Here is a 14,483-nt window from a genome sequence, read left to right on the forward strand (position 1 = left end):
CACATGGAGCCGCTCGCCGCAGGCATGGCTCGGGGCACCAAGCCTGGGCTTTGCCGGTGGCAGGAGGCTGCAGGAATCTGCTCGAAAATATTTCTAACAGGGGATTTTTTGCTTCATTTTTGAAAGTCTGCATTTAGCTGCCCATAAAGTGTTTTTTGTTTGTTAGTTTTTAATTTAAAATCACAATTATTTGTGACTTCATGGGGTTCTGCAGTGCCAAAGCCTTGAAAAAGTCAGAGAGAAAATAAGTTCTTCCAGAAACTGTGGGATTAATCTTATTTTCAAGGCTGTTCCATCTGCCTGATATGGCCTGACAGAGAGCCCAGGCTATGTTCAGAGCCTTGCCAACAGCACCTGAGCTGTGGTTCCTTCTGCAAGGAAGGAGAAAGAGGACCACGCTGTCTGCTTGATGGCAGTGTGGGGACGCCCCGAGTGACGCCACCCCTGGGTGCCCATGGCTCTGGATATAAGCCATGGGTGTGGATATGAGCCTTTCCCCTGCGAAAGTCACTTGGTGGCTGCTGGGGACAGAGCATGGCACAGGGCTGAGGACAGACGGACGCAGCGAGGTGGCTGGGACAGGACGCCTGAATCCCCGTGTGGTCTCAGGAAAGGCGAAGGCCGCAGGTTGTGCACCGGGACAGGGCTGTCGGGAGCCCTCCCTACGTGCAGGGTGTGCCAGCTTTCAGCTAGATCGCCAGATCTGGTCGGAAGCCAGGTGAGATCACGCTCTGCATCAGCCTTCCCAGGCAGCGTGTTTGGGAGAGGAGGGGCTGCTGGAGCCAGCCTCGGCCGCCCACGTGTCGCTGCTGATACCGCCAGCACGGCACAAGGCACCTCTGCAATTAAGTGGGTTGGAAATGAGACGCAGAGCATGGTCTAGAGCTAAATTTTGCCCTGCAAGTTGCTGCAGGCCCTCTGCGAAACAAAGGCTGCCTGGCACACAGCTGATTTTGTTGCAAATTGGAACAGCCCAGGAGTTGCTTGTGATCCGTGGGAGCTAGAGCTCTTGGAGGAGCCTTGGGTCAGGATGGGGCAAGGAGCAAGGTTTCAGGGCTGGCCCCATAGCTGGGCACGGAGCACGGAGTGCTGGTGTGGTGGCCAAGCACTGCGGTGCAGCAGGACGTGTTTGTGGAGGAGGACGGGAGGCAACGCATGGCAATGGCACCTCCACCTGCCGCGCTCCTCCCTCCACCCCAATTAGCACACGTCCGCCCTGGGAACAGAAGGAATTAGAAGGAAAATTGCTCTGAATCACTCCGAGCCATTCCCTTCCACCGGTTCCTCCCTTCCAGCCGGCTGCCACCACGGTGCCATCCTGCGGTGGCACGTCCCCACCCAGAGCAGCGTCAGCAGCCCCTGAGCCCCCCGCCAGGCCAGCTCCACTGGGCTATGGGCACTGGTCAGATCCTGGCCACAGCCCTCACTGGCACCCCAGGACGGACCAGTTTTACCCTGCCACGGCTCATCCCTCATCCCCTGTGCTGGGAGGAGAGGCTGGGAGCTGGGGCTGATCAGCCTGGAGGAGAGGATCTCAATCACATCCAGGGTCAGGCTCCTGCCAGTGGTGCTCAGGGCCAGGACAAGAGGGTTTTTTGAGCACCAAGAAACAATTCTGTACTGACTGAGAACTGAGCACGGGTTGCCCAGAGACTCTCCTCCTTGGAGATCTTCAAAAGCTTGTGCACATGGTGCTGAGCACCCTGCTCTGGGTGGCCCTGCTTGATCAGGGGTTGAACCAGACGGACCCTGAGGTCCCTTCCCACTTCAGCCAGGCTGCGGTTCTGTGGTGGGCAGAGCAGGGGGCAGGGGGATGTTAGGGCTGTGCCACATCTGCTTGTTATGGGGTCATTCATAAAGCCCAGCCCTGCAGGCTGCAGCCCCTTTTCTCCAGCCTGGGAGCTCTGGGAGGGGTCTGCAGCGTGAGGAGACAGCAGGGATACCTTGAGGGCATTTTTGTGGGACAGGGAGTGTGACAAATAGGAGAGAGATGGTCCTTGGGTGTGGGCTGGGCTGGGCCATTTAGCAACGTATGAATGCAAAACACTGGCAAACTCCAGGAGGGGGCTGTAGGGTACAGCCCCCAAGCAGGGAAGGGGGAGCTGGGGTTGGCATTTACCTGCAGCCACCATTTACCTGCTGCTTGTGGTGCTTCTCCTGCTTCTGCCTGCCGTGGGACACAGCTGAGGAGCGCTGATGTGGCCGTGCTGGGGAAGAAGCCAGCCCTTACTGGTGTCCCCACGCAGCGACTTGAGCAGGGGCAGCACAAGAGGAGCGCTGTGGGTGGCTGCAAACCGCTGCACGTCCCCCCAGCGCAGCCCAGAAATTCAGTTTTTTCTTTCAGACTCATGGAGGAAAATAATAAATGTACTCGCTGCAGCAGCGCTGGTGCTGTAGGAGCGGGGTGCGATGAGCGCCGGCTTCGTTGGCGGTGGCCCTGCCACCAGGTGGCAGCCGGAGCCTGTCCCAAACCTCCCAGCCTTGGGATCCGGAGCCCAAATCCTGCCCTACAACCTGGGGCTGGATGCGGGAAGGCCGGGGCTGTCCCCCCAGCCTGCACACTCCTGCTTCGTGCTGCTGCCCCTGGAGCAGCGGGGCTGGAGGGGCTCAGGTGCTGTCCCCATCCCCAAAAGGACCAGCGTGGCCGTGACCACGTCCCGCAGGCAGCAGCGCACCCAAAGCTGCTGAGCTGCTCAGCCTGACTGCACATCCCTGCTGTATGGGATATGGGATCGTTGGGGTGTATCCAACAAGTTCCCTGCGTTGCTTTGGTCTCTTCTCTTCTGGGGACCTGAAAGCTCTTGGAGAGTGTATGGGTTTGGGGTCCGCTCAGCTACTGCAGAAGGAGCCAGCCATCCCCTCTGCTTGCTTGCAGCCCTGCTTTGGTGCCTTGGTCCTGCTCTGCTGAGAGCAGGATGTGGCTCGTGCTTCATCTCCTCTGCCATGGCACAGATGACACAGCAGGAGTCCTGCACCCCAGCTCTCGGGGCAGCGTGAAGTCCCGCTGTGTTGGCAAATATCCTCTTGCATCAGCAGTGGTTCCCGGTGGAAGGGGTGAGGATGGCCCTTGGGTGCCTTCAGCACCCAGATTTGTGCACTTGGACTCTGCACGGGGAGACCCCCTTGCTGCTGAGCACCCACTGGCAGGGTGCTGAGCGCCTGGGGAGTTGAGCTGCTGCAGGAGAGGACCCGAACAGCTTGTCCCACAATGGGCACGTCCTCATGGGACTGCTCTGCTCTCGGGTACGATGTGCTTCTGCCCTGGCAGGGTGGTGGCAGTGACCCTGCTCTGCTCTCTCCCTGCTGTGGAGACACAGAAATGCTGTAGGATGGGGTGCCTGACCCATTTTGGGGTGCAAGATCCATTTTGGGGTGCAGGGTCTAGCTCCAGCTGGGACGCACCACCCTGTGCAGGCCCCCAGGCAGAAATGATCTGATCCTATATTCACTCCAGCAGATTTTACCTTGTAGGAAGGTGTTTGACACGTTTCATATGTCAAAATCAACCCTAAAGGAAGCTGAAGCAACCTGGCCAGCGGCAGTGAAGCAAACTTGTGGCAGTCTTGTGTTAGCCGGGGGGCTTGCTTCAGTGCCGCTGCTTTTGGGAAGCTTGTGGCATGTTTCTTCACTGAGCAGGGCAATTTCAGGGGTTTGACTCACCCTTGGGAAATCACTACTGTTCCTTTTTTCCCCTCTAAAAGGTACGTGCAAATCAGTAGCGGGGCTCTGTGCATTCACGGTGTGAAGCTGCTCGGAGGCACCGCCGGCATTTCCAGCCCCTAAGATCAGCCCTTCAGAGCAGACCTCCAGATGCAAACCCCGGATGCTCAGAGAAATGTGTTGGGGTTGTTCTCATTTCTTGTCCACATGAAACCCAGCACCCCGACCTCACTGCTGTCAGTGGCCCCCTGGCATGAAAGTGCAATGCATCCACCACCCAGTGCCAAAAATGCAGAACAAAGTGCCCTACAAGGGTGTTCCTCCTCCAGCTCTGTCACCCACCACTGCAGCTCAGTCCTAGGGGACATGAGAGCACTCCCAGGTCAAAATGGACTTTTTAGGTAGAAATGCACTTAGTCACATGGAAATGCACTTAGTCACATGGTCTAAACTTTTGGGTAGACCTGTGCGGTGCCAGGAATTGGACTTGATGATCCTTACGGGTCCCTTCCAACTGGGGATATTCTATGATTCTATGAAATGCAGAGATCTGACAGATTGTGCTGTCTGTCTGGGCCTATGGAGGACACTGCAAGGGGTACACCACTGCAGTGAACCCTGCTGTCCCCAGAAGGCCACCTCGCCTGCAGGAACCTGCAGCCAAAGTCAAATTTCAAAACCTCACAGTCAAATTTCCTGGTTTAAAGCCCCACTGGGGGAGGGCAAGATGATAAAACTCAGGCAGAAACAGGAGAACTTTGACAGCCTCAGGGCAAATCTTTATTTGGCAGCAAAACCATCCAACTTGAGGGGAGGGAGGCAGGCAGAGAGGAACGGAGAGGGGGAGCAGAGGGGTGGAGGGGAGAAGTCAGGGGAGAAGCACGGGGTGGGAGCCCTTGGCCACGGAGCACAGCTCGCTTCAGTGGTTGTGCTGGTGCTGCTGCTGCTGCTGGTGCTGCTGCTGCTGTGGGTGCTGCTGGTGGTGCAGCCTGTCCTCGCAGAAGTGGAGGTGCTCGTGGGTGGCGACAGTCACCCGGATGATCAGGAGCATCACCTCGCCGAAACTCAGCTGCTCGTCCTTGTTGGTGTCGAGGTCCTTGAAGATTTGGTCGATGGAGACCTGGTTTTTCACGTGCTGCGAGAAAGGAGCTGGGGTGAGGACAAAGTCCCACCGGTCACAGCTCAGAGGTCCCCCCAGCCTCACTGGGACCCTCCTGGGGTCTCCAACAGCCCAGCCCAGTGCTTGGCTCCATCCCTGTGCCATCAGGAGCTGCTTTGGGTGCAGCAATGACACCCACGGCAGCGAAGCAATGGGAGAGCAGGAGGCTAACATCGCTGCAGGAATGCCGTGCAACAAGGAGGCCAGCGAAGGCAGTGGAGTTGTGTCACCACTAGCTGCTTTCTTAGCACATCAGACTAGAAACACTTACCTTCTGCCTTAGAAGAGTGAGTTATGGAAAAACGGGTGTTTGGGTTTGTATTTCTGATACCGCTCTGAGATGGCAAAGAAGCTGTTGGGCAATGGGGTTCTGATGTTTTTTAATGAGGATAAATGTTCAGCTAAGGGTACACCTGAGCCTTGGTGGGTTTCCTTCTGTCTTTAGGGCATCTCATGGAGCATGTGGGAAAGTGGCAGGTGGAAGGGAAGGGCCTGGGCAGACGGTGTTGGGGCAGGAGAAGAGAGCAGGAGGGAGCTGTTGGGATGAATCTGGTCCTGGGGGCATTTGGGCTGGTAAAGACCAGTGGGGCAATGGGGTCCAACCCAGTTTCCTCCCCATGCAGGGCAGGAGAAGCCCTGCTTCAGCTCCGCTCACCTTCAGGTAGTTCACGAGCTGCTTCTCAATCAGGAGCTTCAACTCCTTCCTGGTCAGGGTGTCCTTGTCCCCCTCCCGTCTCGAGTACTGGTGGAAGACATCGATGATGACATCTATGGACTTCTCCAGCTCGGAGAGCGGTCCCTGGGTCTGGCAGCCCTGGAAGAGAAACAAACAGCCGAATAAAATCAGGGGCCACAAAAGGCATTTGGTGCCCACCAGCAGGCTCCCCTACAGCCAGCTGCCTCGCACCAGGTGAGGATGCAGCCTGGCTTGCAGTCGTTCTGTTTTCAGGCTAAAGTTGGGCTGTTTGCTTGGGTTTGCGCTTATCTAGCACAAGCTGGGGGAGTCTGAAGGGAGCTGCAGCCTCTCTTTGCTTCAGCTCTGGGTTGTGCGACCAAGAACATCTGCGAGCTATTATTTTCCTCTGCAAGGCAGGTGCTGCTGGAGGGAGCAAGGCTCCCCAAAAGCCCCTGTGGAGATGTAGGCACTGAGCATGAGATCTGACATCCCCTTTGGTGGTGGGGCCATGCTGCAGGGAGTCCTTTCCACAAGAGACTTTGCTCTTCGTGGTCATGCCCAGATGAGCCCCGATGGAAGCTGTCACCCTCTGCCAGGACTTGTGGTGGGTCCCTGCACCTCCGGTGGCCCAACCTGCACCTGGAAAAGAGCACGGAGACCTTAAAAGCCCACAACACCCTTAGACTTGCCTTGCTCATGTTGACGAAGCAGCGAGACGGTCCTGGGTTGACCTGCGGCCGGGCTGGAGCGTGACACCTCTTATAGCCTGGCTGCCGGCGCTGCCCCCCCGTTGTGAAATGTCCGTTTCATCCAATTCCAGTCCATCGTCATGACATACTCATGTTGCTTAAGGCTCAGGGGTAGTTCCTTAAAAGGGGGCTCTGTGGCTTTTCCTGTAATGTCGGTGTGTCATGTCCTCTGGGTGGCAGGGTGGTGGCCAGGGCACAGCCGTGTCCCCCCAGCTGTGTCCCCGTGGCTATCAGGGCTGTCATTTCCCATTGACTTGACAAGTCCATCTCCCTTGCTTGCTTCCCTCTGGCCTATTTTATTGCCCTCTGTGAGGTTGTTCTGCCGTGCCACGAGGCAAAGGGGACCCCCGGTATCACATCTGCCCTTTTCCAACAAACCTCGCAGCGTCCCTGCCTTGGTGCACCCTGAAGCATCCCCGATGTGACTGGGGTCACCCGTGTGACATGGGGACAGAGCCGTGCCCCTGCACCGGGGACCATCCCCTGCCTGCAGCGAGCAGCTATTCTTGAAAGGCAAATAATGTGGGGCGGCTTCCAACCTGGTGCGGCTCCAGGAGCTTTCAGCTCTGCAGGTCAACCAGAGCCCGTGCCCAAGGCGGTTCCCCCACCTGCGGTATGCTCTGAGCCCCGGGGATGGGGTGGGGCTAAAAGGTGTATTTTTGTGTTTTTAAATCCATGTCCTCCCTTTGTGGCATTTTTTGTTGTTGTTTCTTGGTGCAGCAGAGACCGCGCGCAAGCGCGTTGGCTCAGAGCAGCAAAGAGCAGGAGCAAAACAAGATTTTCCAGTGCTGCTTTATTAAAATCCCCTCCCTGCTGATTCAGCAGGTTTGTTTGGGGATTTGTTCAACCTGCCGAACGTGATGCTAATCTGAGGCTCCAAGTGCAGGCCAAAACGGGGCAGTGGAGCTCCAGACGAGTGGCCGTGGGGCAGCACCATGAAGGGAGCATCCGGGGGGCACAGCCCCAAGCCCCTGCCCTTGCCACTGGGGATGCTCCACGTTTCACAACAGGGGAGCTCCACGATGCACGGAACAGCTGAGGAAGGGCCGGGGTGTTTCACAACGGGGTGCTGGGGACCATCAGCTCGGTTGCAGAATTTTGTAGCAATTTCACGAAACTGAGCTTTTGGCTATTTTATCATCCCGGAGGTGGGCAGGGCAAGGATGGACACGGCATGGCATGGGCCAGGGGGTTCAGAGCAGGAGCAGTAGATGGATGCTTTGTTGTGCCCACCAGGCAGCAGCAACGAGCCCCCAGGAGCAGCATTTACCATTTAAATTCAAACGCAGCCCTTGAAATGACAGGGGAGCCTGGGTACCACTCAGGGTCACGGGAACGTGTTGGCACAACGCTTGACCCAGCTCTGCAGGTCTCTCCTCGCAGGAGGAGCCTTCCAGCCCGGCCGTGCCCGCGGGCCATGCCAAAGCAGCTGCAGCGAGCTGCAATCCTGACCCCAAGGCCGCCAGGGTTGAGCAAGCATCCGCTTGCTGGAGCGGCGGAGGGGAAGGAGAAGGAAGCAGGCACCGCACAGCACGGAAAATCTGGTTCCAGGTGACCAGGACTGGTTGTACCTCGAGGAGCCGAGCCCTCGCCGGGCACCCTGTGCTTGGCAGTGTTTGCAAAAGTGCTTTCAAAACACGGATTTACAAGTAGGGAGAAGCAAAGGGCAGGCAGCTGGCTGAGGGCACGGCAGGGTTCATTGCTGTGAGGTGCACTGCACTTCATAATGGGCATTAGCCTGAGATCTGGGTTGGGAATACGTTATCGTTGCTAGACGTGGTTTTAGCTCAGGGAAATCAGGGGGCTTGCTCTGAGCAAGGCAGATGCTTCCTGAGCGAGGGTCTGTGCGAGATACCCACAACTGCAAACCCTGCTGGGGAGCAGCCCCTCAGGGCTGGGTTGTTGCAGGACCCTTTGGGCATCCCTAGGCTCCTGTCAGAGGTGCTCAGGACCAGGACGAGGGGTGCTGGGCACAACCTGGAGCACAGGAGGCTCCTCCTGAACACCAGGAAGCACATCTGTGCCATGCAGGTAACAGAGCCCTGGCACAGGTTGTGAAAAGAGGTTGGGGAGTCTTCTCCCTGGAGACCTTCAAAGCTTTCCTTTAGCTCAAGCCAAAATTTTGGCACCCCATGGGGTGGGAGCTCTATGTACAAATAGCAACTTTTGCCTGTGGGTTTTGTGTTTGTTTTTTTTTTTTTTTTTTTCTCCTTAATAGCCCCATGGCTTGTTCTCATTGTAAAGCTGTGGCCTGCTGCTGTGGGGGGTATTAATGCATTTTCCTCACCCAGGAGTAAAACCTCCAGTGGAGCTGCTCTGTGTTGAAGCTTTGTGGTTAAACCCAGCAGAGCTGTGTCCTGCACAGGCCTTTCGTTCCCTCCCAGCCCTATTGGCTTGGGCCAGACACTGAGCAATACAGCTCTTGCCTGCCCACCCACCCCATCTGCCATAAGTCTCTCCCCCCAGGGGTTTTTGGGGTTCCCCCATTCAGGCAAGCTCTTCTCCCAGTGATGCTGCAGGACCTCGTGCTCCCTGCAGCTGGTGCCCACCCTGCCCATCCATGGGAAGTGAGTGCTGAGATAAGAAGGACTCATTAGGCTTCGAGTGATGCTTTATTGTCTCATGAGCAATCCAAACAGGCAGAAAGCAGCCACAGCCCTATTCCTACAAGCAGCCCCTTCTGGGTCCTTCACAGGGGCCAGACACCACGCCACGTGTGAGCTCAGTTGCTCTCTGGTTTACATCTGTCTTCCCCATGCATGATGCGATGGGCGTCATCAGCCACCTTGGACAAGACGATGGTGAACTCCTCAAAAGACAGCTCTTTGTCCTTGTTTAAGTCTGTCTCCTTGAACAGCTCCTGCAGGTAGCCAGGACGGTTCCTGTTCTGCAATGGGGGACAGAGCGTGTGAGTGTGCCCCCTCCCCAGGCTGGGCTCCCACTGGTGGAAACCAAGCCAGCTCTGCTCTCACGTACCCCAGGAAGCATTTGGAAGCCGTGGGATCATTGAGCCCCTCTTTTGTCCTGTGTGTAAAACCCCCAGATGGACAGGGGCCCCAAGCCCCCTTGGCTGCTCAGCACCCTTGTACTAGGGGGCAGGATGAGCAGCCCCCCCAGCGCACAAGCTGGGCCTGATGGACCACAACCCCTGGGGGATGAGGGCACCCTGCTCCCACCACAGCATCCCGGGGAGCACCCCAGGAGATTCCTTCCCCCACGGCACTCACACAGGCCGCCAGGAAGGTCGGTGCCTGCTCGTTCAGCAGCGTGTTGAATTCTTTGAAGTCGAGGAGGTCAATTTCACCCTTGCGGATGCTGTAGCGGTGGTAGATATCCACAATAGCATTCAGGGCCATCTCCAGCGTGCAGTTTCCTGGGAACTGCTGATGCCCGGGCAGGGTGGTAGCGGTGCTTGCAGACATGGCTGAGCTTTCAGGGTACCTGCAGAGAGACCCCAAAGCCATTGGAGGGGTCAGGCCTGGTCCTGGAGGGGACAAAGCCAAGCACCCCACTCCATGCGCCTGGGCACCCTGAGGCTGAGCTGCACCTCACCAGTGTGCAAAGGACCTGCCCCGTCCCATGGGGCCAGCAGCACCCAGGGGTGGTCGGCAGCTCCTCGGTGCTGAGCAGGTAATGAGAGGTTTTAGGAATCTCACTGTTTTACAGCACAGCCCAGACACGTTATTAACTTCACCCAAGAAGCGGCTCGTTGTGGCTGACCCGGGGGCATTGTTCAGGCAGGACGGACAAACCCGTGTATCAGCACCATGCTGCCAATGGCAGGGATGGCTTTGAGTCAACGCAGTTCTGATACCAGCTCCATCACGGGCTCTGCCTGACCTCCTCCTCCTCGTCACTTCGGGTTTTAAACCCTTTGGACCACAGACACCAAGCACGGGGAGACCCTGCTCTCAGCTGGGTACCTCCACATAGCAGAAACAACTATACAACACTAAAAATGGCACAGAAATACCACTTATTTATACTAACATAAAGCCTTGCTGCAGCCAAAACCAGCCTCCCCAAGGTGGGAAACACTGAAACAAGACAGACACGATACGAAGTACTATAGAGATGAAGTACTATACAAAATCACTTCTCCCTCACCTTATTTTCTGCAATAACCATTGCAATGCTACTCACCTTGTATCCAAGTAGGGTTTGCAGAAGATGGGTCTGTTGAAGTGACCCAGGCATCTGGGCAGCCTTTTATATGCATCTGAGACTCTCTTTCATCAGAGCTGGTGACACACCTGCTGCAAGCAACAGCTTGAATTAGCATTTCCCGCACCTGGAAATTGCAAGGTGGGAAGGTCTGAGCCCCTCCCCATCTCATTCCTCTGCTCACAGTTCCTGGTTGCACCCACCGGCCTTTGGAAATGCTGTCCCGTCACCCCACCATTGTCTCCAACCGGGCAAAGAATGGGGAAGCCGCTGGATGTACTCCCCTACCTTGACGGAAACGCACCGTCCGCCTTGGCAGGTCTTGACAAAAATTTGCAGGTTTTGCTGAAAATGTTTCCCTCTTTCATGCCGCTGTAGCAAAAAAGATGGGATTTTGGGAGAGATGTGGATATATTTTTAGTGTGATTGCAAACTGTTTCCTACATTATGAACTGGAGAAATGCTAGCTAAAATGAAAGTGTTGTCTACATTTCAATAGATGGTTTTCCAGACTATTTTCCATTATTTTCCATTTCATATCACCTGCACCAGACCTTCCGTCTTGCTCCAGAAACCTGGTGGAGGAAACTGGGCTCAAAGCAAGCAGAAAATCCGAGGTCGTGGTCTTTGCTGCCCCGAGCATTAACTGGGATGTTTTGCAACAGCCACCCCCATGACACTAGCCCAGCAGGTACTAGAAGGATGAAGATGATACTATGAAAAGGTGTAAAGACAAGACAATAGGTTCCAGGAAGAGGGTGAGGATACAAAAACAAACGGGTCACCACTCCTGTTTGAGGGTGCTCCTCACATGTCTCAGGAGCAGTAACGAGAACTGTCGCAGGAGGTTTATTCTGGTATCCCTGACTCACTTTATTGTTTCTTTTATTCTCTCATTATGGCCCATCAGCAGTCCCAAATTGCATCCTCATTCTCCAGCTGTCATTGCAAGCCACCAACCCGGCTGGGTTTTGCCCTGTGTGTCTGCATTGTCCCCCCGGGGGCAGAGCTGTGGGTTCTGAGTCCCCGACTCTTCCCCAAAACCCATAGTGATGCCCAAATGATGCCCAGGAACGCTGGCAGGGAGCAGGGGGTGAAGAGCACCTGGATGGGGGACAAGGGCTCCTTGCCGATGGCAAAACAACAACGTCGGAGAGCGACGACTGGTGTCATTGAGTGCAAATAACCACGCAACAGCCCCGTGCTTCCTCTCCCAGCTCAGTTTCGTAGAGCGTGGGCTCCTGGTTCCAGCTGATGCTGGAAATGTCAAAGCCTCACGAGCCTGGGGATTTCCCCTTCATTGCATGGCTCCCCACAAACACCCCAGCTCTTTTCCGCTTGTGTGTTTGGCCCCCAAGAGCCTGGAGTGGCTCCTAAGCCTGTCGGGAGCCCGGGAGCTGCCACCCAATGCTAACAGAAGTGTGAGGCTTCATCGTGTAGAGTTAAAACTGCATCCACAAAGCCCCTCTGCACTGTTCATTGTGCCAGTGCTGGGTTTGCAAGGAAAACATGAGTAGCTCTGCAGGTTGCAAAAACAGTGCCCCCACCCAAGGTCAGCACTGGGGGGGCTCAGCAGCACCCCACGAGCACCCAGCTGTGCTTCACCCATGGAGCATCCCGGAGCTGGGGCAAGGAGGGGCTGGGAGCACAGGGGTGAGGATGCTCCCGTGCAGCCCCCCTGGCTGCTCCCATCCAGGAAACCCAGCGCTGGGGCCAAGCACCCCCAAGCAAGGAGCCTGTGAGCCTCATGGAGGTGGTGGGGACCCTGCTGGGGACTGGATGCTGCAGGATGGGGAGCCTGCTATGTGAAACAGCCCCATGTGAGCTGGCATGTGGCTCCGCTCTGTCCCAGGGGACAGAAGCAGGGACGTGTGGCCTGACTCCCCCCTGCCTTCCCTGTCCCACTGCTTCCCCATTGCAACCTGAATTTAACCCCCCATGGCTGCGGGCTGAGCTGGGCGCATGTCACATCCCCCCAGAGAATGCAGGATACATAGCACAGATACATTTGGTGCATGGAGAAAGAAATTTTATTTCAATGCCGTAGGCAGAAGCAGACAACACAGCTTTGGTTATATGCTTGTGGGCAAACGGAAGAGATGATGCTGCTGGAAGAGCACAATTCTGTGGGCACAGCCACCCTGGGAACAGCCTCAGTTGCGGGGACCGTGTCCGTGGTCATGTCCATGGTCATGTCCATGGTCGTGACCACCAACTGGATGTGGGCCACGGCCCCTGGTAGGCTCATGGGACCTTTTATGGGCATCAATGGCTGCAAGGTTCAGCGTGGTGAGGAACTCGGTGAACTTCAGGCGACCATCACGGTTTTTGTCTGCTTTGGCAAAGAGCTGGTTTATGTAGTCATCGATGGACATCTTAGGCTGCAGGAGGACAAATGGGGACAAGTCAGTCCGACGCACAGCGGGGGGCCCTGGGTTCCCTGCCACCCCACAGCTACATCACAGGGTTCTCCAATTCCCTTCATCTCTGCAAAGAACCTCGGTTTGGGGAGGGTCCATGCAGGGACAGCACAGCTTCAAGAAAACCCCATCAACCCTCCCTCCCCTCTGGGAAGCTCTCGGCCACCCCGTGCCCCAAGGAGGCCAACACCCATGCAAGCTCTCGCCAGCGGTAGGAGATCCAAGCTGCAAGGCTCTCACCGGCAAGGTGTGGGTGAGGAAGGTCTTGGCGGTCTCCTTCAACAGCTGCGTAAACTCCGGCTTGCTCAGGAAGTCATCTCGGGGGTTCTTGATGGCATATTGGTGGTAGATGTTGATGGCGCACTCCAGAGCGAGCTCCAGGTCAGTCTTCATCTTGCTAAAGAAGGAAAAACAGCAAAACATTATTAGAGGAGACGGATATCCATCCCCTCCAGGAGCTCAAGGTGGGCTCTGGCTGCTTCCAGGAGCCCCTGTTTGGAGAAGAGCTACTCACCGAGTGGTGGGCCTGGGGATGGCTTGTTCTGACACTGACATGGTGAGGAGAGGAGCGGGCAGGATCGGATGCTGCACGGTGCTGGAGAGGGCTCTTTTATACCCTCCCTGAGCTACGATTTGTGACACCCTCAAATCTTCTCTGAGGTGATAACCTTGGGAATTGTGCAAGGCTTCTCGGCACGCAGCACGCCCAGGCGGCAATTTCTTGCATGTCTCCAGGAACCGACTGCTGCTGGGGTTAATGAGGGAGGGGACACACCAAACTCGCTAGTGCAAAACAAGGAAACACCGAAAGAGACCTTTGTGGGGAGCCGGAATAGTGGATACATGACGGCACAGGGGTTTCCCCAGGTTTGGATTCTTGGTGGAGATGAGGAAAGAGGGATTTTTCCGGAGCGCATTAAGTATGCCGGGTGAGGGTCTCCATGGGGTGATACTGGTATTTCCCAATGGGAATGTGGTTCTTCCTTCCTACGTCAGCCCCAATGTTTGGCTTTGGATGGAGACGGGGTGTTTGAGCCAACCTGCGGGTGCTGGGGGATGCATCCCACCCTGGTCACCTCTCCAAAATCACAGGCAGCATCCCTGGCGCATCATTTCCTAGCAGCTAGCACAGGCAGCCAAGGAAGACATTGCAGATCAGGACTTGCCGGCATGCCGGAAGCCTGCCAGCTGTGCTTAGGTGGCATTTCCCAGCAGAGGTGATTGCTGCCCGATGACTACCAAGATTATTGGCAATCGCCACCTCCTCCAGGGTCACAGAAATGCCACAGCTCGTGGAGACCCCATGGGGTTCCTGGTGTCTGGTTCAGCAGGCAGCTGAACCGTGCATGTGTTGGAGGAAAGGCCACCTCGGGGGAAGCCTGCACCCCAGAATGCCCAAAATTTTCACCCCAAGTCTGTGCTCGTGTGGAACAGCACCACAAAGAGCCCGTGATGCCCCTTAGGGATTTTGAGAGACGGGAAGGACAGTGGTGGTGAAACCTCTCCCCGTCTACGTCCCGCTCCAGGAGCATGAGGAACTGGTTCCAGAAAAAGCACGCATTGCAAAAGAGTGAAACAAAGGGTCAGATTGTATGGTGGGGCAGGATGGGTGCGACCTCCATGGGAGGGGGGTCCGACCAGGCCCTGGTGTCTGT

The 14,483-nt window shown here is 56.3% G+C and overlaps 3 protein-coding genes across 3 annotated transcripts; all 3 read right to left on the reverse strand.

Annotated features, from left to right (window-relative positions):
* Positions 1–4,414: 4,414 nt before the first annotated feature.
* On the reverse strand, positions 4,415–6,319 carry LOC137845578 (protein MRP-126). The gene is made up of 3 exons (XM_068662921.1): positions 6,185–6,319; positions 5,475–5,633; positions 4,415–4,795 (listed from the first exon to the last, which is right to left on the reverse strand). The coding sequence occupies exons 1-3, from the start codon at positions 6,191–6,193 to the stop codon at positions 4,580–4,582; spliced, it is 384 nt and encodes a 127-aa protein (XP_068519022.1). The 5' UTR covers positions 6,194–6,319; the 3' UTR covers positions 4,415–4,579.
* A 2,518-nt stretch (positions 6,320–8,837) lies between these two features.
* Positions 8,838–10,511, reverse strand: LOC137845579 (protein S100-A8-like). The gene is made up of 3 exons (XM_068662922.1): positions 10,388–10,511; positions 9,472–9,685; positions 8,838–9,131 (listed from the first exon to the last, which is right to left on the reverse strand). The coding sequence occupies exons 2-3, from the start codon at positions 9,664–9,666 to the stop codon at positions 8,967–8,969; spliced, it is 360 nt and encodes a 119-aa protein (XP_068519023.1). The 5' UTR covers positions 9,667–9,685; positions 10,388–10,511; the 3' UTR covers positions 8,838–8,966.
* Positions 10,512–12,431: 1,920 nt separating this feature from the next.
* Positions 12,432–13,611, reverse strand: LOC137845577 (protein S100-A12-like). The gene is made up of 3 exons (XM_068662920.1): positions 13,343–13,611; positions 13,069–13,225; positions 12,432–12,789 (listed from the first exon to the last, which is right to left on the reverse strand). Exons 1-3 carry the CDS (start codon positions 13,381–13,383, stop codon positions 12,562–12,564), a joined length of 426 nt encoding a protein of 141 aa, XP_068519021.1. The 5' UTR covers positions 13,384–13,611; the 3' UTR covers positions 12,432–12,561.
* Positions 13,612–14,483: the final 872 nt, after the last annotated feature.

This window comes from Anas acuta, chromosome 28 (genome assembly GCF_963932015.1).
Source record: "Anas acuta chromosome 28, bAnaAcu1.1, whole genome shotgun sequence".
NCBI lineage: Eukaryota > Metazoa > Chordata > Aves > Anseriformes > Anatidae > Anas > Anas acuta.